Here is a 27,574-nt window from a genome sequence, read left to right as displayed (position 1 = left end):
CAGCACCACCATTCATTGTGATCATGGCTGATCATCCACAATCAGTAACCCGTGCCTGCCTTCTCCCCGTATCCCTTAATTCCACTAGCCCCTAGAGCTCTATCTAACTCTCTTTTAAATTCATCCAGTGAATCGGCCTTCACTGCCTTCTGTGGCAGAGAATTCCACAAATTCACAACTCTCTGGGTGAAAAAGTTTTTTCTTACCTCAATTTTGAATGGCCTCCCCTTTATTCTTAGACTGTGATACAGTAAACCAAGGAATGAAACTGGAAGTTAGCCCATGATTCAATCAGTAGATTCGACTTGCTAACGATATAAAACAATACCCAATAATTAAATCTAAAAATAAGTAAGTCTTCAGATAAAATGCAAGTCTGCTGACGACTGACTTAATTGTGCAAAGGGAAATAGACGAAGATTTATCGGAACAATAAATACCGTAATGCTATCTGCAATCTCTTTATGGGAATGATCTTATTTGTATGGTAATGTTTGACAGCAACTTACATTACCCATGCTGAAATGTCTCTTAAATGTGCCAAAAATATTATGGATTAGAACAGTTCCATCATCTTGTATACAGAGTAGATCCTCATTTGTAGTCCATCCAATGTGAACCACGATACCACTCTTCCACTGCAGAGACAAAAGGACCATAACGTTTTAATATTTCACTTCTGAATTAGTTTAAGTTTAATTCAAACATAAACATAGAAAGGACCATATTTATTCATAATATTTCTAGCTAGTCATGTTTACATTTAGATATTTAATTTAGATTTAAAAAAAAAATCTCATTAGATTGGAAAGGAATCATAACTTGCTGAGAGATCAAATGCTCCCCCTTTCCCACTTTCAATAGACAATAGGTGCAGGAGGAGGCCATTCGGCCCTTCGAGCCAGCACCACCATTCAATGTGATCATGGCTGATCATTCTCAATCAGTACCCCGTTCCTACCTTCTCCCCGTACCCCCTGACTCCGCTATTCTTAAGAGCTCTATCCAGCTCTCTCTTGAATGTATTCAGAGAATTGGCCTCCACTGCCTTCTGAGGCAGAGAATTCCACAGATTCACAACTATCTGACTGAAAAAGTTTTTCCTCATCTCAATTCTAAATGGCCTACCCCTTATTCTTAAACTGTGGCCCCTTGTTCTGGAGTCCCCCAACATTGGGAACATGTTTCCTGCCTCTAACGTGTCCAACCCCTTAATAATCTTATACGTTTCGATAAGATCTCCTCTCATCCTTCTAAATTCCAGTCTGAAGAAGGGTTTCAGCCCAAAGTGTCACCCATCCTTTTTACCTCCAGAGTTGCTGCTTGGCCCACTGAGTTACTCCAGCACCTTGTGTCTTTCTTTGGTATAAACCAGCATCTGCAGCTCTGTGTTTCGACAATTATTCCCCCTCCCTCTATCCACTTTTGTGTGGGGCTGAAGTTGATTAATTTCCTATGGTAGTCCAGTTTAGTTTAATTTCAAGATACAGCATGGAAACAAGACCTTCAGCCCACGGAATCCTTGCCGACCAGCGATTCTTGCATGCTAACACTATCCTACACACACACACACGGGACAATTTACAATTTTACCAAGCCAAATAGCCTACAAACCTGCACATCTTTGGAGAGCGGGAGGAAACCGGAGCACCCGGAGGAAACCCACGCAGGTCACGGGGAGAACGTACAAACAGCACCCATCGTCAGGATCGAACCCGGGTACTGTGAGGCAGCAACTCTACATCGTCTGCCCTTTGTAGTTCATCCAATGGATGGTACTTTAAAGATAGCTACAAATGCTGGAGTAACTCAGCGGGACAGGCAGCATCTCTGGAGAGAAGGAATGGGTGATGTTTCAGGTCGAGACCCTTCTTCAGACAGATGGAGCTTTAAGCAGTACTTATATAAATCACAACATTAACATATATTATCCCTGAGCGGTTATTTATTTACCAAATTTGACTTCAAAACAGTGCATCAAAAATAATAGAAATTTAAGGCTTACTGGAAAAGAAACCATTCGATTTCCTGAAGAAGAGTATATTTCCATGACAGGACGGAAACTTGGAGACCTCTCCTTTCGGGATTCATTGATCATCAAGGCTACAACAGACATTTATGACAATATTAACAAGAGTTCGGGAACAAAGAATTGCTTAAAATGTGGGAAAGGAGCAGGAAGGTGCATTGATCTTACCAATCGGACCACCATATGGTGCGGCTGCAATTAAACAGTTACTTAGATCCTCCCTCAGCTTCCATTCGGAATATAGGGCAAACTTCCTACACGGGGTACAAAACACAGTTTCCAAAGCAGAAACTTTGAGAACATCAAGCCAATACATGCATTGATCTTACAAAAAAAGACAGTGCTTTTTGAGTAACTCAGCAACATCTCTTGAGAACATGGTTAGACGTGCCAGAGATGCAGCCTGACCCGCTGAGTTACATTGGAGGAACAGCATCTCATATTTCGCTTGGGCAGTGCCCAGTGGTATGAATATTGATTTCTCACTTCAGGGAGCCCTGGCATTCCCTCTCTCTATCCCTCCCCCACCCAAGTCGCACCAGCTTCTCATTCTCACCCTACAAACAGCTTACAATGGCCTGTTTCCTTTATCACCTTTTTACATATCTTTCACTCATTGTTCTTTATCTCTCCACATCATCATCTATATCTCTCGTTTCCCTTATCCCTAACCAGTTTGAAGAAGGGTCTCAGCCCGAAATGTCACCCATTCCTTCTCTCCACAGATGCTGCCTGTCCTGCTGAGTTACATAGAAACATAGCAAATAGGTGCAGGGGGAGGCCATTCGGCCCTTCGAGCCAGCACCGCCTTTCAGTGTGATCATGGCTGATCATCCACAATCAGTAACCTGTGCCTGCCTTCTCCCCATATCCATTGATTCCACTAGCCCCTGGAGCTCTATCTAACTCTCTTTTAAATTCATCCAGTGAATTGGTTGTGGCAGAGAATTCCACAATTTAACAACTCTCTGGGTGAAAAAGTTTTTTCTCACCTCAGTTTTAAATGGCCTCCCCTTTATTCTTAGACTGTGTGGCCCCAGGTTCTGGACTCCCCCAACATTGGGAACATTTTTCCTGCATCGAGCTTGTCCAGTCCTTTTATAATTGTATACATCTCTATAAGATCCCCTCTCTACTTCAGCATTTTATGTTTATTTACAGTCAAACCTGAGCTTCTCAGGAATGAGTCTGAACATGAAGTGCTGCTGTATTTGCTCGGCCATTAGACCGGCTGCACAACCAGCTAGATCCCTGATGTCAGTTTACCACCAGTGCACAGTGTTAGGACAGACAGACAGAGAGACAGAGAGGAGGGAACTGCAGATGCTGCTTTACATCCAAGACAAACACATCACAAACGCTGGAGTGAGTTTGTGCTGGCAGGAGGGTGGTATCGGTGGAGAGAGAGAGAGAGGCCGCAGACCGAGACACCGACCTGTAAAACACGTCCCCCAGCGGGTTCCAGTTGGCCGTGACGAACGCCATGGCCGCTACTGGAGGCCCGGCTCGACCCGGCACAGTGACGGTAGTGACGGTAGCGCAGCGCAGCGCAGCGCAGCGCAGCAACCCCGCCCGCCCGCCCGCCCGCCCACGACAGCGACGCCACCGGCCACACGACACCCGCCCACTCCTGCAGCAACGCTGATCCTCCTGATCCTCACACTCCACCCCATCACACTCCTCCTCCCCCCCATCCCACTCCTCCTCCCCATCACCCTCCTCCTCCCCATCACACTCCTCCTCCTCCCCATCACACTCCTCCTCCCCATCACCCTCCTCCTCCCCATCACACTCCTCCTCCCCCCCATCCCACTCCTCCTCCTCCTCCCCATCACACTCCTCCTCCTCCCCATCACACTCCTCATCCTCCCCCCCATCCCACTCCTCATCCTCCCCCCCATCCCACTCCCTCCTCGCCATCCCACTCCCTTCCCTCCATCCCACTCCCCTCCCTCCATCCCACCCCCCTTCCCTCCATCCCATCCCCCCACTTCCCTCCATCCCCTCCCACTCCCCCCACCCCCCTTCCCTCCATCCCACTCCCCCCATTCCACTCCTCCGCTCCCCCCATCCCACCCCCTTTCCCTCCATCCCATCCCCCCACTTCCCTCCATCCCACCCTGCTCCTTCCCCCCATCTAATTTTCTTTTTTGGCCACTCATTTCCACCTCCCCTGATATCCCTCCCTCTGGCTTTACATTTCACTCTTCTTCTCTGACAAACTTTTTGTGTTTTTTTTGTCTCTAGCCTTAGCAATACAATACAATACAATATATCTTTATTGTCATTGTACCCAGGGGTACAACGAGATTGGGAATGCGCCTCCCATACGATGCAATAATTTAAGTAATTTAGACAACAGCAACCCAATGAAACAATTGTAACAGTTTTAGACAGGGTAAAGTGCAAGTTGATCTATGTGTTGTGACCATCCGGCTCAGCAGGACCGGTTCATAGCAGCTATGGCCCTGGGGATGAAGCTGTTCCTGAGTCTGGAGGTGCGGGCGTAGAAGGCCTTGTATCGTCTGCCCGATGGAAGGAGTTCGAACAGACTGTTGCAGGGGTGTGAAGAGTCTTTGTGGATGCTGGTGGCTTTTCTGAGGCATCGTGTGTTGTAGATGCCCTCCAAGTCTGGTAGCTGTGTTCCGATTACTCCACCCATCTGCCAATCAGACTTCCCTCTCCTGTATCCAGCTATCACTTGCCAGCCTTTGTCTCACTCTCATCTCTCATATCCAGTTTTCTTCTCCCTAGTCTGAAGAAGTGTCCTTACCCAATACATCGTCTGGTTTTGCCTCCACAGATGCTCCCTGACTTGCTGACTTCTTCCAGCACATTGTGCTGTGCCCAAGATTCCAACACTTGCGGTTCCTTGCATTTCCATAAAATACATTCTGTTACGTGAAGGGACTAGAAATTTTTTTTTCTCCAAGAGCAGAGAAGCATTGTTAAAAATAACATTCATGGATTTGATACAGGAAGTTGGATCCAGCTGCAAGATGGTCAATTTTGCAGAAGAAACAATTACATGGAGAATATATTAAAAAGGTGGTGGAATCAGATACATATATCTCAAAAGAGTATTGGATAAATTCTTGAAACTGAAGTAGAGGTCTGGGCTAAGAACAGTAGAGTGGGACTAATTTGGCTAACTTCTTCAAGAATCACCGGCTTCATGCACTTTCCTTCTGACCTGCTTTATTTTATTCCCATATTATAAACTGTATATGAACTACATTATTACTATATTATGAACATTATACCATCTAGGAATAGTTAGTTAGGAAATAAACAAAATGCTAGATAACTGAATCAGGAAGTAAAATCTTTAATTGTTGGTATGATTAGTTTAGTTTAGTTTAGAGATACAGCGCGGAAACAGGCCCTTTCGGCCCACCGGGACCACACCGACCAGCGATCCCCGCACATTAACACTATCCTACACCCGCTAGGAACAATTTTTTTAAAACATTTACCAAGCCAATTAACCTACATACCTGTACGTTTTTGGAGTGTGGGAGGAAACCGAAGATCTCAGAGAAAACCCACGCAGGTCACAGGGAGAACGTACAAACTCCGTACAGACAGCGCCCGTAGTCTGGATGGAACCCGGGTCACCGGCGCTGTATTCGCTGTAAGGCAGCAACTCTACCGCTGCGCCACCGTGCCACTCATATGATATTAACCATTTTATAAAAAATAATGAATCATCATGAACCTAAGAAAAAACAAAACACTCTTTTTTGACATTATTTGCAATTGTTTGTCAAAAGTTGAATTCAGTTTCTGCAGTAATTTCTTTGGCACAATGCTACGGTACACCCTATTGAGAAGCAAGGAGTTAACTGACAGCAACAGTCTATCATCATATTTTCCTCCTTTCCACGAGTTAACTATTTAACTCATTATGAATTATGGATCAATAGTGTATGGATGGAAACATGGCACGGTAGCGCAGCGGTAGAGTTGCTGCTTTACAGCGAATGCAGCGCCGGAGACTCAGGTTCGATCCTGACTACGGGTGCTGCACTGTAAGGAGTTTGTACGTTCTCCCCGTGACCTGCGTGGGTTTACTCTGAGATCTTCGGTTTCCTCCCACACTCCAAAGACGTACAGGTATGTAGGTTAATTGGCTGGGTAAATGTAAAAAATTGTCCCTAGTGGGTGTAGGATAGTGTTAATGTACGGGGATCACTGGGCGGCACGGACTTGGAGGGCCGAAAAGGCCTGTTTCCGGCTGTATATATATGATATGATATGATACAAGATGACATACTTTTACCTTGTAAGAGATATTTACTTGATACTTATTAAATACTGATTCAATTATTTATTTTCTCTTTTAGCCTCAATCAGGAGAAACCAAACAACAAATTTTCACGATTCTATTTGTTACCAGATGTGATTTTACTATCAGGACCTCCAATTAAGTATATTCCAGGAAGGATCGTTGTTCAAAAGGATGTTACACTACTAATTAAAATAACTCCAAGTATCTATACAACAAAATATTAAACAGAGATATTGAAGTTTTTGATGTCTTCTGACTGTACCAAGGTACAGAAAAAAATATATAGCTATGACCTGTTTCACTTTAGAATGAGGCTGGAAACTGAAGACAATAGCAAACATCTGAAAATACTGACGTGTTCTAGTTTATTTTGCTGTTAGATGTTGCATTCCACATTTCTTCTGTATTATACTTGGACATTTAATATTGTTTAAACTTAAAATAGAACACCCACTATTAAAGCAAATGGGCAAGTGTAAAAATAACTTACCAGATACTGCTCTATAAAGGCACTGCTCCACTTGGCATAGTTCAATGAGTTCATTCAATGAATTCCACAATTATTATGCATACTATGGATTTTTACTCAGCTAGCAATTTAACATACTATCACAGAATCACTTGCAACGTTTAAGGCGGCACGGTGGCACAGCGGTAGATTTGCTGCCTTACAGCGCCTACAGCGCCGGAGACCCGGGTTCAATCCCGACTACGGGTGCTGTCTGTACGGAGTTTGTATGTTCTCCCCGTGACTGCGTGGGTTTTCTCCGAGATTTTCGGCTTCCTCCCACACTCCAAAGACGTACAGGTTTTAGGTTAATTGGCTTGGTGTAAATTGTCCTTAGTGTAATATAACAGGATAATGTTAAAGTGGGGGGATCGCTGGTCGGTGTGGGCCCGGTGGGCCGAAGGGCCTGTTTCTGTGCTGTATCTCTAAACTAAAACTAAACTAAATAAAGTGCTGTACAACTACCAAACTTCAGTCCGAGGGTAGTTTGAAGAAAACAGTAGAAATCTATTTGTTTCTTTTTGTCTATGGATATTATCACAATTTATGGTCTAGAAAATAAAGAATCACAATGCTAAATAACTTGTAATTCACAAACCAGTATTTACATTCAATGGTATTTATTTATACTATTACTCAAACTACAAAATCAATAATTTAAAAATAAACAACATGGCAAAACAATTTCCCAAGGTAACTTGGTCACCTCTTTGGTAATGCACAATGAGAACTTATAAATGGAAGAAAAATATGGTGACATGCTCAGTAGGATTTCAGCCACATCCTTGCAGAAGGGGATAGAAAAATCAAAGCATGCAATCCCAACCAAGACTGGTTTCAAGTAATAACCAAGAGGCTACATGTGATTATTTGTTTAGAATTTCTTTCTTTCTCCTTTCTATTTAGCATGAACACCTATAATTTTACGGTTAACAAAAATCCTCATCATTTTTTTACGCGCGACATTTTTTGTTCATTTAAAAGCAGGAAAGGTCCAAACCTATGCATACTCAATATCCAAATATGTAGTTTGGATTAATGGACAGTGAATAGGAATATGGATCAATTTTAAATATCTATTTAGGCCCTGTTTAAATTATCTAATTCAATGTAGACCATGGATTAAATTGGAATTCTCCGATTCTATGGTTTGATACAGAAATGAATATTTGAATTTTTCATTAATTTGAAAACTTCAGCAAATCTACAGTGTTGTTATTTTCTTTACCTAGGCAGAGCATTGAGGATAAGTCTTAAAATATGATAAAAATTAAAAAAACATAAACCAGGGTTACAGGATCTTTTATTCCTTTATTGTATACCAATTTATATCCATTTAAATATCAACCTATTTTCTATTATATTTCCAAGTTGTTTTTATTAAAACATGGGATTTCACAGATAACATTTTAGAAAACCTAAATAAAACATTTTAAACTTACTAAACCACTGCACACAATGCAATACATAACTGTATTTTTTATTGCCTTCAGAGATTGACAATTTTTTATTTAATCTGCACACTTGACAAAATACAAGTGCAATTCTCAATTTCTGATAAATAGCATAATTGCTAGGAAAATAGTGCATTAAAAAAGATATATAAAGCAAGTAAATAAGCTGTTTATTTTCCGATTGAAGATCACTCTACAGCTGTAAATGTGGTAGCTGAATGGTGACATCACGGAAAAATCGATGACTTATTGCAACTTTCGCAGAAATCCTCTTGTTAGGATCATACTGGAGCATTTGCTAGAAATAAAAATGAATCTATTTCATAACCTGCTTACTAGATTGTCATTAACTAGGTAAGTGGAACATTTTAGTACTTGAATAAAAAAATGGTGCTAATTACAAATTCTTAACCAGCATGTAATCCAACTCTGACTGTAACCCAAATATATATTAGGAAGGCAAAAAGAGGCATGAGATATCCTTGGCAGATAATGTAAAGGAGAATCCTAAGAAGTTCCATCAGTGGATTAAGACCAGTAAACAGGGAGAGATTAGATCCCATTAGGGAATGTGTGATTGTCTACGTGTCAAGGTACAGGAAATGGACAAGGTCTTAAATAAGTACTTCTTGTCCGGATTTACCGTGGAAATGTTCTTGGAGGCTAGGGGATTCTGAAAAGAGAACAGGGATGTTTTGAAACATATTAACATTGGGAAAGAGGTGGTGCTAATGGTGTTGAAGCACATAAAAGGTGGATAAATCCCTGTGGCCTGACCAAGTACATTCCATGTATATTCCATGTATATTCTAGGAAGATGTGGGAAGAAGCAAGGGAAGAAATTCTAAGGGCTCTGGCCGAGATATGTGTATCATCGATAATCATGGGTAGACTTGGACTGTCATAGTGCTATGTCTTTAAAAGGGATAGAATTTGTGAAATAAAGTTTTCTCAGGCAATATATAGAGGGCCCTACACCAGAGAGGGCAAAGCTGGATCTACTCTCAGGAAATTGAGAAAGGCAAGTGACTGAAGTTGGTGGAGGAACCTTTTGGGACCAGCGACCACTGTTCTATTAGCTTTAAGATAGTTGTGGATAAGGATAGGACAAGTTAAAATTCTGAATTGGGGCATCGCCAACTTTGATGGTATTGGACAGGAATTTACTCAGGCTGATTGGAGCAGGCTGTTTATAGAAGTAGAGGTCTGGGCTAAGAACAGTAGAATGGGACTAATTTGGCTAACTTCTTCAAGAATCACCGGCTTCATGCACTTTCCTTCTGACCTGCTTTATTTTATTCCCATATTATAAACTGTATATGAACTATATAGGCATAGGAACATCCATAAAGTGAGATACTTTTAAAAGTGTTGTGACAAGATTTCATGGCTTGCATGTTCCTGTTAGGGTGAAGGGTAAAGCAGGTGGGAACTCCGTACAGACAGCACCCGTAGTCGCTAATGAGAGAAATTGCAGTCAGGAAAAAGAAGGCATGGGTCAGGTATAGGAAGCTGGGATCAAATGTATCCCTGAAGGAGCTTTGGAAACAAGGGAGCATACTTAAGAAGATAATCACGAGGGCAAAAATGGAGCAGGATAGCTCTAGCAGATATTAAGGGAATTTATAGGTTCATTAAGGGAAAGAGGTTGACTTGAGATAGAATAGGGCCCTATTCTGTGTGTTGAAGATGGGAAGGTCCTTAATGAGCATTTCTCTTGTGTTTACTGTAGAGAAAGATGTGAAGACTGGGAAACGTGGGACAGTTAATGGAACTATCTTGAGGACAGTCAATATTACAGTTGAGGAGGTGTTGAACGTCTTAAGGCATATGAAAGTAGATAAATCTCCTGGGCCTGATCAGATATATCCAAAGACACTATAGGAAGCTAGAGAGGAAATTGCAGGTGCCCTGGGTGCGATATACAAATCATCATTAGATACGGGTAAGGTGCTGGAAGACTGGAAGGAGGCTGATGTTGTGCCTCTATTTAAGAAGGGCTTCAAGGAAAAGCTTGGGAACAATAGTAGCGAGATACTGGCAAGTATTCTGAAGGATCAGATATATGTGCATTTGGAGAGACAAGAGTTGATTAGGGATAGTCAGCATGGTTTTGCATGTGGGAGATCACGCCTCACAAATCTGATTAAGTTATTTGAAGAAGTAACTAAAAAGGTTGATGAGGACAAAGCTGTAGACGTTCTTCTTGGTTCTTGGTCCTCCAAAATATTCCAAATGGAATTTAAACTGGAGGTGGCGGAGTATGGACTTAAGCAAGAAGGGCTTCTTGGAGAAGACCTGCCTTAAGTTTTGTTGCGTCTGGTTGAGTAACTATAGTAAGGTGAAGACTATTCCATGCTTTAATTGTGCGAGTGAAGAATGAATTGCTATACACATCTGTCTTGATAGCTGGTATCTCAAATTGAATCGAATGCCCTCGTCAACTCCTGCTAGGTTTGGGTTTGGTGTAGATGTGGTAATCTATGTCGAGCTGACCATTTAACATTTTGTAAAAACAAGTCAAACGGTGGGCTTTACGTCTGTCTTGGAGAGTTGTCTATATGAACAAGGTTCCACATGGTAGGCTGTTCTGTAACGTTAGTTCGCATGGGATCCAGGGAGAGCTAGCTGACTGGATAGAGAATTGGCTTCATGGAATGGAAACAGAGGATGATGGTGGAAGGTTGTTTTTCAGCTGGAGGCCTATGACTAGTGGTGTGCCTCAGGGATCAGTGCTGTAATCAGATGTACAGCACTTTGGTCAACGTGGGTTGTTTTTAAATGTGCTATACAAATAAAATTGACTTGACTTGACTTGACTTGTATGTGGCTTATATCAATGGTTTGTATAAAAATGTACAAGGCATGTTTAACTGGGTGGTACCATAGACAGCGAAAATAATTATCAAAAATTGCAGCAGGACCTTGATCAGTTGGGCGGGTGGCCTGAGGAATGGTTAAAGGAGTTTAATATAGATATGTTTGAGGCGTTACATTTTGGGAAGTCAAACCAAGTCAGGACCTTCACAGTGAATGGTAGGGCTATGGGGAGTGTTGGAGAGCAGAGGTACACTCCCGAACTTACGCGTTACGTCACATGGACCCTTGCGTAAGTCAGATGTCACGTAAGTCGGAAACTGGTGCTACTGCGCATGCGTAAATGTGTTATTTACATTGGGAGCCTCGACACGGATACCACGTGGGAGCTGCGACACAGAGACCATGTGGGAGCTCCGAAGCATAGAGCACATGGGAGCTCCAATGCATAGACCACGCATAGATCTCAGGGGAGCTCCGACACGGAGACCACATGGAAGCTCCAAAGTGAAGATCACATGGGTGTCAGTGGACTTACGGAATTACGTAAGTCACTTTTCACGTAAGTCGGGGAGTGCCTATACATAGTTCCTTGAAAGTGGCGACACAGGTAGATAGGGGAATCAAGAAGGCTTTTGGCACATTGGCCTTCATCGGTTAAAGTTCCGAGTATAGACGTTGCGAGGTAAAGTTACAGTTGTACAAAACATTTGGAGTAGAGTGTTCAATTTTGGTCACCCTGTTATAGGAAAGATGAAGGGAAGATTTGCGAGAATGTTGTCAGGACTCAAGGGACTGAACCACAGGGAGAGGTTGAGCAGGCTAGGAATTTATTCCTTGGAGCGGAGGAGGATGAGTTGTGATCTTATTGAGTGATCTTAAAGAAGCATATAAGATCATAAGTGAATAGATTGGGTAAATGCACAGTCTTTTACCCAGAGGGGGGGAAATCAAGAACCACAGGACATAGGTTTAAGGTGAGAGACGAAAGATTTAATAAGAAACTGAGAATCAACTTATTCACACAAAGAATGGTGGGTATATGGAAGGTGATTCGAAAGGAGGTAGATAAGGCAGGCACTATCACAACATTTAAAAGACATTTGGACAGGTACATGGATAGGATATGTTTAGAAGGATATATGTCAAACGCGGGCAGGTGGGATTAATGTAGATGGGGTATCTTGGTTGATATTGGCAAATTGGGCCGAAGGGCCTGTTTCCACACAGTGTGACGCTAAGTGATGTGATTATTGTTTTATTGTACTATTGTTTTATTGGTCTATTGATTATTTTGTATTTATTTGTTGTGTTGTTGCGTTAATGTGCCTGTAAAGCTGCAACAAGAAGGAATTTCAGAGAATTTTATTGATCCATTCCTGGTGCATATGATTAAACAATCTTGGCTCTTGAACACGGTTATAAACTTTTAAAGACATATATTTGAACCTCTGCTGTTCTATCATATTTCAAAGATTTTAAAGTGAGCACTTCTATAATTACACTGTTGAAAATTTTGAATTATGAGTGGTATGATTCAAATCAAAACACGAGCCCAACACTTCCGACAACTGGGTCAACCATTACAAAAACATGATTTCAGTAGAATGGTTACAATGTATCAGTACAAACTCATTCCTTAAATGTTGGCATCTGAATGTGGTACAACTTTACAAATATTACAATTTAAAATTAATGATTTATTCATAAATTCTACAAACCATCAGCAGATCTTTGCCATCTATGTCCAGATTGGGTAGTATCTTGCTGAAATCTTGTCTGCTCCACCGCGGAAAGTTTGCTTTATAGTCAGGTAGTTGAGTAACTCCAGGCCACACAGATTCATTTGGTGTGCCAAGTGTGCGGAAAATTCTGAAAAGCTGGTCAATTTCAGAATCTCCAGGAAACAAAGGTTTTCTTGTAACCTATAATTAAAAAAACATAAGGGGAAGTGTTGAAGGCCATCAAAAATTTATAAAATTATTTTCCTTTCTTCTCCACTGAAAATGATTTATATTGCTATACAGTTCCAAAGGTTCCAAATGATAATTCTTCCTTTGGAAGTAAATTAATGTAATATATAATATCTAAGACCAGATCTCCCTCACAATATCCATTAAGCATTTTGTTAGTTTTGTCACTAGATTATTACTGTAGTGGAACCCCTTTCTGCTCCCTTTCTAATCTAGCAATGTTAAGGTTAACAATAATATCCCAAATTGCCAATCAAATTAGCCAATGAAAAAAAAATTTAAACATAGTTTTATGTATGAATTAAAATATCACAAAGTAGTTTATTTGGATACTGGGAATTTCTAAAATAATGATTTTTATTGTTAGTCCCAGTCCCAGTTCGGCGATTTTTAAGGCGACTGCCGGCGACTGTCAAAGTCATAGCAAATCGCAGAAAAACCGATTTTTTTAACCCTACGACAATGACCACGTCAATGCCTACGACAAGCTACGACAACCTACCACCTAGGCGACGGCAAGCTACGACAACCGGCGACCCACTATAAGAAAATGGTATCAGTCAGTATATCTATCTCACAAAAAAAGGCACAAGGATTGTAGGAGAAAACACAGTTCCCATTTCACACAATATTCATGCATTTGACAATTGTGGGCGGATAGAATTATCACTCGGATGCAGCATGTCTTTGTTTCATTTCCAGGGGGCGGATATATGCCAAGATCATCTAGAATCGACCATTACACACCTACATAAGTGACTGCCGTGCTCTGCTCGGCCACTTTGCATGACAAACACGTATGGCTCAAAATGGCGGAGCTGCGCAGCAGCTGCGGCTCACCTGCAGTCCATTTGTCTTTTGTGTTTTTTTTAATTGTCTTTATTGTAGTGTTTAGATGTGATGTAGTGTTTTTTTGTGGTTGTGTACCGTGTGTGGGGGGGGGGGGAACTGTAAAATTGTCTCTTCCGAACGGAGACTTGACCTTTTTTTTTCTAGGTCGTGTCTCCGTTCCCGCTGCGGCCTACCATCGGCCGACTTCGGGAGCTCCGGCAGCGGCAGCGTCTTCGCCCACCCTGAATCGCAGGGCTTGGGTCGGGCCCACTGCGGACCTTTTACTATCCGGTGCGGCCTGAAATAGGCCGCGGAATTTTTCTCTGCCCGGCGGGGGCTTCAATGTCGGGAGCCACGTCCACCCCGATGTGCGACAGCGTCTTCGCCCGCCCCGAATCGCGGGGCTTGGATCGGCCCACTGCGGACCTTTCACCGTCCGGCACGGCCTGGAACGTGGCAACTTCAACAGCCTGACCGCGGGAGAAGACGGCAGGGGAAGAGAAAAGACATTCTGGCCTTCCATCACAGTGAGGAGGTGACTGAAGGAGACTCACTGTGATGGATATTTCTTTTTTTTGTTTTATGTTGGTTTGTGATTGTGTGTGTCATTGCTTATTTTTATTGCTCTTATTATTGGACTGTGGGTAACGGAATTTCGTCCAAAAGACTTGTTTTTTTGGATGACAATAAAGGTTATTCTGATTCTGATAAAAAACTATTCGACAGCAACGTCGATCCACACAAGGTGCTCATTCGCGATACTTTCCTGACCCATGAAAGAATGGAGATTTCCCGCTTTACGCAAAGTGGTCATTTTGGAACAAGTAGACTTCAGAGATACAGCGTGGAAACAGACCCTTCGGCTCACGGAGTCCGTGCCAACCAGCGATCATCCCATACACTAGCACTATCCTACATACTAGGGATAATTTACAATTTTACTGAAGCCAATTAACCTATACACCTGAGACAGACACAAAAGCTGCAGTGATTCAAAGCGCCAAGCAGCATCTCTGGAGAAAAGGAATCGGTGACATTTCGGGTCGAGACCCTTCTTCAAAAGTCACCTATTCCTTTTCTCCAGAGATGCTGCCTGACCTGCTGCCTGACTGCAGCTTTTTGTGTCTGTCTTCAGTTTAACCAGCATCTGAAATTAAATTATTTGATTTTGTTTTATTTTGTTTTATATGTCAAAATAAATGAAATTAAAATATTTGAAAGAGATGCCATGAGAAACTACTCTGAAATACAATAACTTCAAACATCAATCTTTGGTCAAAATGTCCAAAATTTACTTTATTCAAACAAACAAAATTCTTATAAAAGGTGACAACCAAATTCACCTGGCGACAACCTACGACAACGCCCACGACAGGATACGACAAGCTACGATCATTGGCGTCCAGCCAGCTGTCACCGAAAAATTTTGAACAGAATAAAATTTCCGCGACGACCGAGAACTGCTACGACTCATTGGAGACTACTCACAACCATGCCCGCGACACCCCGGCAAACGTGCAGCGACAGCCTAGTCGCCGGCAGTCGCCTTAAAAATCGCCGAACTGGGACAGGCCCTTTATATGAGAATTGTAGGACAATCTAATTTACTGGGAACAGCATCATTTAATAGAGACACAAGTAGAATCTATGCAACAAGGGCAGATACATGAACATGCTGTAGAGCAGACACATTTTTAATGAATAATAAAATAGGCTTGAACAGCTAAAATAGGCTCGAATAGCTAGTCTAACCCTGTAATACATAATATATACTCAGCATGGCAGGATCTTCAACCTCACCCGCCTCCGAGCCAAGACAAAAGTACGTGAAGCTCTCACCAGAGATATGTTGTTCGCCGATGACGCAGCAGTTGTGTACCACACCCAGCAGGAACTACAGTCAATGATGGACCGCTTCTATCGGGCTTGCAAGGACTTTGGGCTGACCATCAGCCTGAAGAAGACGAACGTCCTGGGGCAGGATACAGAGCCTGTCATCACCATCGACGACTACAAACTCGATGCTATCCATCAGTTCATGTACCTCGGCTCCACCACCACCGACAACCTCTCCTTGACAAAAGGATCGGGAAGGCAGCTACAACTCTCGCTCGCCTAACAACTCAAGTGTAGACCAACCCAAAGCTGACAGTGAAGACAAAGATAGCAGTCTACAACGCCTGTGTCAACAGCACATTGCTGTACGGCAGTGAGGCATGGACTACATATGCCAGACTGGAGAGAACCGTCCACCTTAGAAGCATCCGCCGTATCCTGGGTATATCCTGGTAAGACAGAGTGTCCAACACCGAGATTCTGTCTCGCGCTGGCCTTCCGAGTATGTACACTCTACTCAGGCAGCGCAGGCTGCTGTGGCTGGGCCATGTCCACCGCATGGAGGATGGCCGTATTCCAAAAGACATCCTCTATGGAGAGTTGACATCTGGGAGGAGAACCATCGGCCGTCCCCAGCTACGTTACAAGGATGTCTGCAAGAGAGATTTGAAGGCGCTCGATATCGATGTGGAGTCCTGGGAGAGCCTTGCAGCTGACCGCAGGAGGTGGAGAGGTACCCTGAACCAAGATCTCAAAACGGGGGAAGAGAAACTGATGAACGCAGCAGCAGACAAGGAGCGCAGCAACTTCAACAGACCAGAGACCACACACAAATGTGACCTTTGCGACAGAGACTGTCACTCCCACATTGGTCTCTTCAGTCAATAGTCAATAGTCATTTATTTGTCACATACACATAAATGTGTAGTGAAATGAAACATTACCCGCAGTTGAACAATAAGACCAATAAGATTAATCAATAAAAATGCAATAACATATACAATCACAAACTAACACCAAACAAAAAGAAACATCCATCACAGTGAGTCTCCTCCAGTCCCTCCTCACTGTGATGGAAGGCCAGAATGTCTTTTCTCTTCCCTGCCGTCTTGTCCCGCGGTCAGGCTGTTGTCGTTGCCACGTCGGGGCGGTGGGGGCTCCTGACATTGAAGCCCCCGCTGGGCGGTGAAAAACCCGCGGCCTATCCCAGGCCGCGCCGGACGGGCCGACCCAAGCCCCGCGATTCGGGGCGTGCGAACACGCTGCCGCTGCCGCTGCCGGTGCTCCCGATGTCGGCCCCCATCCAGGGGCCTGCGGGCTTCCGACATCCACGCGGCCCGCGCCGGAGCCTCCGGAGACGAGTCGCAGCCGCTCCCGCAGCATCCGCAGGCAGCCAGCGCCGCAGGAGGTGAGTCCGGGCCGCGGGCTCTGCGAACCAGAGCCCCAGGTGGTCCCAGGTGCATGGCCGGTGGTAGGCCGCAGCGGGAACGGAGACACGACACAGAAACAAAGGTCACGTCTCCGTTCTGGAGAGAGAATTTTACAGTTCCCGTTCCCACCCACCCCCCCCCCCCCAAAACATACAAACCCTACACCATATTAAAACTACAATTCAGACAAAAACAACAAAAAACACAAAAGACAAACGGACTGCAGGCAAGCCGCAGCTGCGACGGCAGCGCTGGCTCCTCCCCACAAGCGACGCTGCTCTAGCCGAGGTGTGGGGCAAGCAGCCAACTAGGATGCATCACCCATGGTCAGCCATGACCTAAGAAGAAGACTCAACATGCCATCTGGGAATATTTATACCACTATCTATATTGAACTAACATAAATTACATAATTTACTTATGGCTGGCACATCTGTCACAATTTAAAACAATAATGCCATGATTATCATTATATTTGTTCTGGCAAGGAAGAAACAATCTGTATAACTTCTGATCCAACAAAACATAGTGATATTTATTTATCATTTATACTGTCCCACAGGTTTAGAAGAGCAGGTTTTCTCCAGATTATGCAACAGTTCCATTCCTGAGAACTGTTTGCAAGCCAATTTCTGTATAGGTGAGAAACAGTTGTTTTCTATAGATACCCACATCATTTCACTTTGCATACAATCGCTATCATTCTTTCATTTCATTGAATATTCACCAAAACACTAGCCACAATTAAACTAGTAAAATATATATTGCATCCAGTCATTAATGAGTACCACAAATTGTAACTACCTGTGTATACCCAAGGGAATGAGCTACTGCCACCGTCACCCCTTACCTGCACTCCAGCTGCCCCCGATCAATGACTGCCCCGATCCTCGCCTCTTCCCCGGCCATCAACCTTTCTCTCAATGTCAGCAAGACAAAGGGGATAGTGATCTTCAGGAAGTGAGGTGGTACACACACCCCAGTTTGCATTGACGGCGCCAAAGTATAGATGGTTGAAAACTTCAAATTCCTAGGAGCCAATATCATCAACAACTTCTCCTGGACCACCCATATTGAATCAACACCAAGAAGGCACACCAACGCCTCTACTTCCTTAGAAGGCTTAGGAAATTCGGCATGGATGCATCACAGCTTGTTTTGGGAACAGCTCCATCCAAGACCGCAAGAAATTGCAGCAAATTGTGGACGCAGCCCAGACCATCACACAAACCAACCCTTCCATTGACTCCATTTATACCTCACGCTGCCTCGACAAGGCCAGCAGCATAATCAAGGACGAGTCGCACCCTGGCCACTCCCTCTTCTCCCCTCTCCCATCAGGCAAATGGTATAGAAGTGTGAAAACACACACCTCCAGATTCAGGGAGTTTCTTCCCAGCTGTTATCAAGCAACTGAATCATCCTACCACAACTAGTGAGCAGTCAGGAACCACTATCTACCTCATTGGTGACCCTCGGATTATCTTCGATCGGACTTTACTGGCTTTATGTAAATGGCGTTATTGTAATCATGTATTGTCTTTCTGCTGACTGGATAGCATGCAACCTCACATAAAGTAAACTGAAAACTTTTGGTGAATCACCTTCTTGAATCAGTTTAGCTCATCATGAAGATACTCTAAAAGTGCAGTTAAATAGCACTTACAGTACTTGATCCTACAAAGACAAATGTAAAAATGATGAATTCAAGGTGAGTAGGAGGTTCTGCAACGTGAGTATAGAGAACTAGGTAGGAGGCTGAAAAGCAGAACTTCTAGGGTGGTCATCTCTGGTTTGCTTCCAGTACCTTGTGCTAGTGAGGGTAGAAACAGGGAGATAAGGGATCTGAATGTGTAGCTGAGGAGTTGGTGCAGGGGGCATAGATCTAGATTTCTAGACCATTGGGATCTCCTCTGGGGCAGGGGTGACCTGTACAAAAGGGACGGGTTGCACCTTAATTGGAGGGGGGCCGTCATTCTGGCAGGCAGGTTTGCTAGTGGTTTTAAACTAAACTGTGGGAGGGGGGTCAACAAAGTGGAAGCATATGCGTTCAGTTAATGGAAAGAGAGTGTAGGAAAGGTCACGTTCAAACTAACAGGGCAGGGGGATGGTAATCAATGCAAGGAGACAGAGGCCATAAAAGGACAGAAGCGAAAGGTAGAAGGGAGAAAAGAAAAACAAACCTGAAAGCTTTGTGCCTTAATGCGAGGAGCATTCGTAATAAGGTGGATGTATTGAATGCGCAGTTAGTAGTTAAGGAATATGATTTAGTTGGAATTACGGAGACATGGCTTCAGGGTGACCAAGGCTGTGAGCTAAACAAGCAGGGGTATTCAATATTCAGGAAGGATAGACAGAAAGATAGAGGAGGTGGGGTGGCATTGGTGGTTAAAGAGATTAATGCAATAGTAAGGAGAGACATTAGCTTGGATGCTGTAGAATCGGTATGAGTAGAACTGCGAAATAGCCAAGGGCAGAAAACGCTTGTTGGAGTTGTATACAGATCACCAAATAGTAGTAGGGAGGTTGGGGACACCATCAAGCAGGAAATTAGGGATGTGTGTAGCAAAGGTACAGCAGTTATCATGGGTGACTTTAATCTACATATAGATTGGGCCAACCAAATTGGTACAGAGCTGAGGAGGAGGATTTCCTGGAATGTATACGGGGTGATTTTTTAAGCCAATATGTAAAGGAACTGACTAGAGGGCAGGCCATCCTAGACTGTATTGTGTAATGTGTAGTTAGCAATCTTGTTGTTCAAAGCCCCTTGGGCAACAGTGACCATAATATAGTGGAATTCTGCATTAGGATGGAGATTGTCACGGTTAATTCGGAGACTAGGGTCCTGAATTTAAAGCAAGGAGACTTTGAAGGTATGAGACTAGAATTGGCTTGGATAGTCGGGCAAATTATACTTAAAGGGTTGACTGTGGAGATGCAATGGCAAAGATTTATAGACCGCATGGATGAACTCCAAAATTTGTTCATCGCTGTCTGGCAAAAAAATAAAACGGGGAAGGTGGCTCAACCGTGGCTAACGAGGGAAATCAAGGATAGCGTTAAATCCAAGGAAGAGGCATATTGAGTATAGAAGTTGGGAGGTCATGTTGCTGTTGTATAAGATGTTGGTGAGACCACATTCAGAATATTGTGTTCTGGGCACCATATTATAGGAAAGATATTATGAAGCTTGAAAGGATTCAGAAAAGATTTACAAGGATGTTGCCAGGACTAGAGGGTGTGAGCTATAGGGAGAGGTTGAGTAGGCTGGGGCTCTATTCCATGGAGCGTAGGAGGATGAGGGATGATCTTATGGAAGTGTACAAAATCATGAGAGCAATAGATCGGGTAGATGCAGAGTCTCTTGCCCAGAGTATCGGAGTCGAGGACCAGAGGACATAGGTTCAAGGTGAAGGGAAAAAGATTTAATAGGAATCCGAGGGGTAACCTTTTCACACAAAGGGTGGTAGGTGTATGGAACAAGCTGCCAGACGAGGTAGTTGAGGCTGGGACTATCCCATCGTTTAAGAAACAGTTAGACAGGTACATGGATAGGACAGGTTTGTAGGGATATGAACCAAGCACAAGCAAGTGGGACTAGTGTTGCTTGGACATTGTTGGCCCGTGTGGGCAAGTTGGGCCGAAGGGCCTGTTTCCACACTGTATCACTCTATGACTCTATATAAATTGGCCAGAGGAAGCAGCAAATCGAAGAACTTGGAGAAATTTAGAATTCAACAGAGAACAAAAGGATTAATTAAAAGGGTGTAGGGACATACGGATTGGCCAGGTAGTCTAGAACCCTCGGATTGGTTTACGGATCACGTGGTGCGGGAGCGCAAGGTATTTGAGTGTCTGGCGCCAAACTGGGGTTAGAGATTAGATTAGCGAGCGAAGTTAGTGAGTGTCCAAAAGTAAGTGTGTTGCGTTTGTCACGGGTTTTATCGACAATAAAGTCTTTGGATAATATCGCTCGTTTGGACTCACTACATTGGTGACCTCGAACGTAGGAATTGAAGCAGCAGCATGTCGCAGGCGGGAGCGAGCGCGGGCGAGATTCATCTACCGCCGTTCTGGGCCCATCAGCCGCACCTGTGGTGTGTGCAGGCGGAATCTCCGTTCCATCTTAAAAGGGTGGAGAAAGACCAGGAGAAGTTCCACCACCTGGTGAGCTGTCTGCAGTCGGAGGTGGCTGCGCGGGTCAGTCAATACCTGACCAGTCCACCCCAAACGGAGCAGTACATGGGGCTCAAGAGGCTCCTACTGAGGACTTTTGGCTGGAGCCAGAACCAGCGGGCTCTGAAGCTCCTCCATTTACCAGAGCTGGGGGAGCGGCTACCGTCGGAGTTGATGACCGAGATGCTGACCTTGGTAGGCGACCATGAGCCGTGCATGGTTTTCGAAGCGGCTTTTCGGGAGAAACTGCCAAGGGACGTCAGGCTCGTGTTGGCCAACGTCTCGTTTGAAGATCCGGTAGCGTTCGCCGAGAAAGCAGACGCGCTCGTCAGGGAGCGACACACCCGAGACGACTCGGTTAATCGGGTCTCGAGGCCCAGCGGCAGTCGGTGGAGCGGCCGAGAGAGCGACGCATCGGCCGTTATTTCGCAGTCAGCCCGCCAAGAAGGGGCTGCGGAACATGTTTATTGGTCGCGGGCTCGAGCAACAAGGCCGAATAGGCGCGGCTGGTGTTTCTTCCATCGGCGGTGGGGCAGTGAGGCTCAAAGCTGCAGAGCCCCGTGTTCGTTTCCGGGAAATGCCTGTGCCGATCGAATGTAGAGGCAGTCTCCATTGGCCGTAATTGCCGCCTCTATGTGACGGACCAAGGTACCGGGATCGTTTTTCTGGTGGATACGGGAGCGGTTGTGAGTATTGTGCCCCCCTATGACTGCGAAGTTCAAGCGGGGGGGAAGGGCCCGCCCCTCATTGCGGTGAACGGTAGCCCCATCCGCACTTACGGTAAAAGGGCTATGTCCCTGTCCTTCGAGTCCAGGACCTACCGTTGGGATTTCATCGTTGCGGATCAGGTCATTTTGGGTGCGGATTTCCTATGGGCGTTTTCGTTGGTCGTAGACGTCCGCGGGAGGGGCCTGCAGCCCTCGGCTAGCGTACGGCCCCAAGGTACGGGGCCTGAGGCCCCTCCAAGCGCCGCCCCTACCAGTTCAGCGATCCAGGCCATTACCACGGCCCCCGGCCAGTTCAATGCGGTCCTAGCGGACTTCCCGCAGCTCCTCGTTCAGCGGTTCGATGCACCTTCCGAGAAGCATGGGGTCGTGCATTTCATTCCGACCGAGGGGCCGCCGGTTTTTGCCCGGGCACGGCGCCTCCCACCCGACAAGCTGGCCATGGCTCGAGAGGAGTTCCTGAACTTGGAGAGGCTGGGAATTGTGCGGCCTTCGAGTAGACCGTGGGCCTCCCCCTTGCATATGGTCTCCAAAGCATCTGGGGGGGTGGAGACCATGTGGGGATTTCCGACGACTTAACGCGGCAACACGGCTGGACCTCTACCCGATTCCGCACATACAGGACTTCTCAGCCAGCCTGGAGGGGGCTACAATTTTTTCTAAGATCGATTTGGTGCGGGGATATCATCAGATCCCGGTCCACCCGCCGGACATTCCAAAGACGGCTACCATTACTCCGTTCGGGTTGTTTGAGTGGTTGCGCATGCCTTTCGGCCTTAAAAACGCAGCTCAGGCATTCCAGCGTCTGATGGACCGTGTGGGTCGAGGTTTGCCGTTCGTGTTTATTTACCTCAATGACATTTTGATTGCCAGCCGTTCGGTCCAGGAGCACTTAGTCCACCTCTGCACTGTATTCCAGAGGCTGCAAGACCACGGCCTGATTCTCCATCCGTCCAAATGCCAATTCGGCCTGTCGGCGGTAGATTTTTTGGGACACCGGGTTACACCGGCCGGTGCCACTCCTTTGCCAGCTAAGGTGGACGTGGTCCGCTCTTTTCCACGCCCTACGACCATCAAGGGTTTGCAGGAATTCATGGGCATGGTGAACTTTTATCACCGGTTCGTGCCTGCAGCAGCTCGGGTCATGCGCCCCCTTTTTCAATGCCTCGCGGGTAACCCCGCTGAGTTGGTATGGTCCGCAGCTGCAGAGACGGCTTTTGTCGCGGTCAAACAGGCCCTCGCCAAAGCCACCATGCTGGTGCACCCGCGCTCCTCCGCCCCCACGGCTCTGACGGTGGACGCCTCAGACGTGGCGGTGGGTGGGGTTTTGGAGCAGCAGGTCGAAGGTCGCTGGCAGCCCCTGGCGTTTTTCAGCCGGCAGCTCTCGCAAGCCGAGCTCAAATATAGTGCGTTTGATAGGGAGCTCCTGGCCCTCTATTTAGCAGTCCGCCACTTCCGTTATTTTTTGGAAGGCCGCTCTTTTGTGGCCTACACGGATCACAAACCTCTGACATTCGCTTTTGCTAAGGTTTCTGATCCGTGGTCGGCTCGCCAGCAGCGGCACTTCACCCTGATTTCGGAGTTTACCACCGATGTCCGCCATATTGCGGGTAGGCTTAATGCTGTTGCTGATGCTCTGTCCCGGCCGACCATTCCCTCCGTAGCCGTGGTAGGCGGACAGGTGGATTTCCAGGAGCTAGCAGAGGCTCAGCGCCTGGAAGGAACTGCCGCGGTGTACCCCTCCACAGCCTCGGGACTGCGTTTGGAACAGGTGGCGTGTGGCCCCACAGGTACCAAGTTGTGGTGTGACGTTTCCCTTCCACGCCCTCGCCTGGTGGTGCCTGCCGCCCTGCGGCGTAAGGTTTTTGAGGCCATTCATGGCCTGGCACATCCGTCCATCAGGGTGACTTCAGCCATGGTGGCCGCCCGGTTTGTCTGGCACGGCCTGCGGAAGCAGGTGGGAGCCTGGGCACTTGCCTGCATTCCGTGCCAGACCTCCAAAGTTCATCGCCATGTCCAGCCGCCATACCAGAGATTCGAGGTTCCCCCGTCCGTTTTTTCCACATCCATGTGGATTTGGTGGGTCCATTGCCCTATTCTAGGGGTTATACTCATCTGCTGACGGTGGTTGATCGGTTTACACGTTGGCCGGAGGCGCTCCTGTTGTCGGACACCTCGGCGGCCTCCTGTGCACGGGCCCTGGCGTTGCATTGGGTGGCCCGTTTCGGCGTCCCGGCTATCATCACCACGGATCGGTGGGCCCAGTTCACCTCGTCCCTCTGGGCCGCGCTGGCACAGCTATATGGGTCTCGCTTACAGCAGACCACCGCCTATCATCCCCAGTCCAACGGGATGGTTGAGCGCTTCCATCGGCAGCTGAAGGCGTCCCTCTGTGCTCGCCTGACCGGCCACGATTGGGCTGACCAGCTGCCTTGGGTCCTCCTCGGCATTCGTACGGCCCCAAAGGCTGAGCTAGGCACATCCTCGGCCGAGCTCGTCTACGGTTCGCCCCTGCGGGTGCCGGGTGACATTCTCCCTTCCACTCCCGCCTTGCCGCCGTCCGTCACGTCGGTTTTGGGTTCCCTCCGGGCACGGGTGGGTTCTCTGGCTCTAGTCCCGACCTCCAGGCACGGAAGCACGGCAGTCCACGTCCCGTCGGACTTGCGGGACTGCGATCACGTGTTCCTTCGGAAAGATTCCCACCACCCCCCTCTTCGGCCGGTTTACCAGGGCCCGTTCCAGGTGCTTAAAAGAGGGGCTGTCACCTTCACCTTGCAGGTGGGAAATCGCCAGGAGCTCGTTTCGGTATCCCGGCTGAAGCCGGCCCATTTGGACCAGGACCTCCCCGTGTCGGTGGCTCCCCACTGGTCCCGCCAGCGGCGCCCTGTTTGCCACCTCTCGGCCCCCCGCCGCCTATGGTTGGGCCCGGGCCGCCGTTGCCGATCAAGCGCTCTCCGTCACCTACACCCTCCGCTCCCGTGGCCCCTCCATTGCCTCTAGCGGCTGCGCCCTCCCCGCCTCCTGTCACGTTGGCGGTGTCGGTTTCCCCCCTCCGTACGCGTTCCGGAGGGAGGTCCGGGCGCCCGTGAGGTATGGTTTCGAGGGTTCTGGGGGGGGGTCATGTAGGGACATACGGATTGGCCAGGTAGTCTAGAACGCTCGGATTGGTTTACGGATCACGTGGTGCGGGAGCGCGAGGTATTTGAGTGTCTGGCGCCAAACTGGGGTTAGAGATTAGATTAGCGAGCGAAGTTAGTGAGTGTCCAAAAGTAAGTGCGTTGCGTTTGTCACGGGTTTTATCGACAATAAAGTCTTTGGATAATATCGCTCGTTTGGACTCACTACAAGGGGGGGGAAAGAGCATGAAAGAAAGCTTGCGGGAAATATAAATACTGACTGTAAAAGCTTCTTTAGATATATAGAAAGGAAAAGATTAGTGGACAAATGTACGTCCCTTATAGTCAGACAGGTGAATTTATAATGGGAGACAAGCAAATGGCAGAACAGTAAAACGAGTACTTTGGTTCTGTCTTCACTAAAGAAGACACAAACAATCTCCCAGAAATGCTAAGGGACAGAGGATCTAGTGGGAGGAAGGAACTGAAGGGATTCCACATTAGTGAGGAAATGGTGTTAGGTAAATTGTTGGGACTGAAGGCAGATAAATCCCCAGGGCCTGATGGTCTGCATCCCAGAGAACTCAAGGAGGTAGCCCTAGAAATCGGGGATGCATTGGTGATCATTTTCCAATGTTCTGTAGACTCTGGATCAGTTCCTGTGGACTGGAGGGTAGCTAATATAACTCTACTTTTAAGAAAGGAGAGAGAGAGAAACCAGGTAATTATAGACCAGTTAGCCTTACATCGGTAATGGGGAAGATGCTTGAGTTGATTATTAAAGATGTTATCGCAGCGCATTTGGAAAGCAGTGACAGGATCGGTCAAAGTCAGCATGGATTTATGAAGGGGAAATCATGCTTGACTTATCTTCTGGAATTCTTTGAGGATGTAACAAGTAGCATGGATATGGAAGAGTCCGTGGATGTGGTGTATCTGGACTTTCAAAAAGCCTTTGTCAAGCTCCCACACGAGAGATTGGTGTGCAAAATTAGAGCACATGGTATTGGGGGCAGGGTATTGACATGGATAGGGAACTGGTTGGCAGACAGGAAGCAAAGAGTAGGAATTAACGGGTCCTTTTCGGAATGGTAGGTCATAACTAGTGGGACGCAGCAAGGCTCGGTGGTGATACCCCAGTTATTTACAATATATATTGACGATTTAAACGACGGAATTAAATGTAACATCTCCAAGTTTGTGGATGACAAAGCTGGGTGGCAGTGTGAGCTGCGAGGAGGATGCTATAAGGCTGCAGGGTGACTTAGATAGGTTGGGTGAGTGGGCAGATGCATGGCAGATGCAGTTTAATGTGGATAAATGTGAGGTTATCCACTTTGGTGGCAAGAACAGGAAGGCACATTATTATCTGAATGGTGTCAGATTAGGAAAAGGGGTGGTGCAACGAGACCTGGGTGTGTTGTACATCAGTCACCGAAAGCAAGCATGCAGGTACAGCAGGCAGTAAAGAAAGCTAATGGCATGTGTGCCTTCATTGCGAGAGGATTTTGGTTTTGGAGCAAGGAGGTCCTATTGCAGTTGTACAAGGCCCTGGTGAGGAAGGACATTGTTGCTATTGAGGGAGGGCAGCTAGGTTCACCAGGTTAATTCCCAGGATGGCGGGATTGACATATGATGAAAGAATGGGTCGACTGGGTTTGTATTCACTGGAATTTAGGAGAGGGGATCTTTTCGATACATATAAAATTCTTAAAGGATTGGATAGGCTAGATGCAGGAAAAATGTTCCCGATGTTGGGGGAGTCCAGAACCAGGGGTAACAGTTTAAGAATAAGGGGTAGGCCATTTAGGACTGAGATGAGGAAAAACTTTTTCACCCAGAGAGAGTTGTGGATCTGTGGAATTCTCTGCCACAGAAGGCAGTGGAGGCCAATTCACTGGATGTTTTCAAGAGTTAGATTTAGCTCTTAGGGCTAAAGGAATCAAGGGTTATGGGGTAAAAGCAGGAACGGGGTACTGATTTTAGATGATCAGCCATGATCATATTGAATGGCGGTGCTGGCTCGAAGGGCAAAATGCCCTTTAAAGAACATAGAAAGCATAATAATATCAAGAGTAGAAACAAGGAACTGCAGATGCTGGTTTATAAATAAAGACATAATGTGCTGGAGTAACTCAATTGGTCAAGCAGCATCTCTGGAGAACATGGATAGATTATGTTTCGGGTGGAGGTGGTATCAGGTCTGGTATTATATCACCTGTGGTTGCAGGGGAAAGTAGGGGTGGTTTGGGTGGGAAGGGATGAGAGAACCAAGGAGTTGCAGAGGGAGTGATCTCTGCGGAAGGTGGAAAGGAGTATGGATGGGAAGATTTGACTAGTTGTGGGATCAGAAGGAGATGAAAAGGTCAGAGACTGGTGTGTTGG

At 46.2% G+C, this 27,574-nt stretch overlaps 2 protein-coding genes across 8 annotated transcripts in view; both read right to left on the bottom strand.

The window, feature by feature from the left end:
* Window positions 1-3,592, bottom strand: part of vps16 (VPS16 core subunit of CORVET and HOPS complexes) — a 53,197-nt gene extending 49,605 nt beyond the window's left edge. Inside the window, exons 1-4 of the mRNA XM_078404276.1 lie at window positions 3,465-3,592; window positions 2,198-2,283; window positions 2,006-2,103; window positions 510-638 (exon numbers count right to left, since the gene is read on the bottom strand). Of these exons, the coding sequence (XP_078260402.1) occupies window positions 510-638; window positions 2,006-2,103; window positions 2,198-2,283; window positions 3,465-3,514 (363 nt within the window). The 5' untranslated portion in view covers window positions 3,515-3,592. The remainder of the gene's footprint in view (window positions 1-509; window positions 639-2,005; window positions 2,104-2,197; window positions 2,284-3,464) is intronic.
* A 3,915-nt stretch (window positions 3,593-7,507) lies between these two features.
* LOC144596108 (cyclin-dependent kinase 2-like) overlaps window positions 7,508-27,574 on the bottom strand; it is a 36,159-nt gene continuing 16,092 nt past the window's right edge. For 5 of the 7 annotated variants that reach the window (XM_078404277.1, XM_078404278.1, XM_078404279.1 and 2 more), the window contains 2 exons: window positions 12,821-13,024; window positions 7,508-8,580 (listed from right to left, as the gene is read on the bottom strand). In XM_078404277.1, the coding sequence (XP_078260403.1) occupies window positions 8,476-8,580; window positions 12,821-13,024 (309 nt within the window). In that variant the 3' untranslated portion in view covers window positions 7,508-8,475. Of the gene's footprint in view, window positions 8,581-12,820; window positions 13,025-27,574 lie in introns of those variants that run through there. The other 2 variants (XR_013547568.1, XM_078404282.1) reach the window with 2 other exon arrangements.

Source organism: Rhinoraja longicauda, chromosome 8 (assembly GCF_053455715.1).
Source record: "Rhinoraja longicauda isolate Sanriku21f chromosome 8, sRhiLon1.1, whole genome shotgun sequence".
NCBI lineage: Eukaryota > Metazoa > Chordata > Chondrichthyes > Rajiformes > Arhynchobatidae > Rhinoraja > Rhinoraja longicauda.
This window is presented reverse-complemented; position numbering and strand designations above follow the sequence as displayed.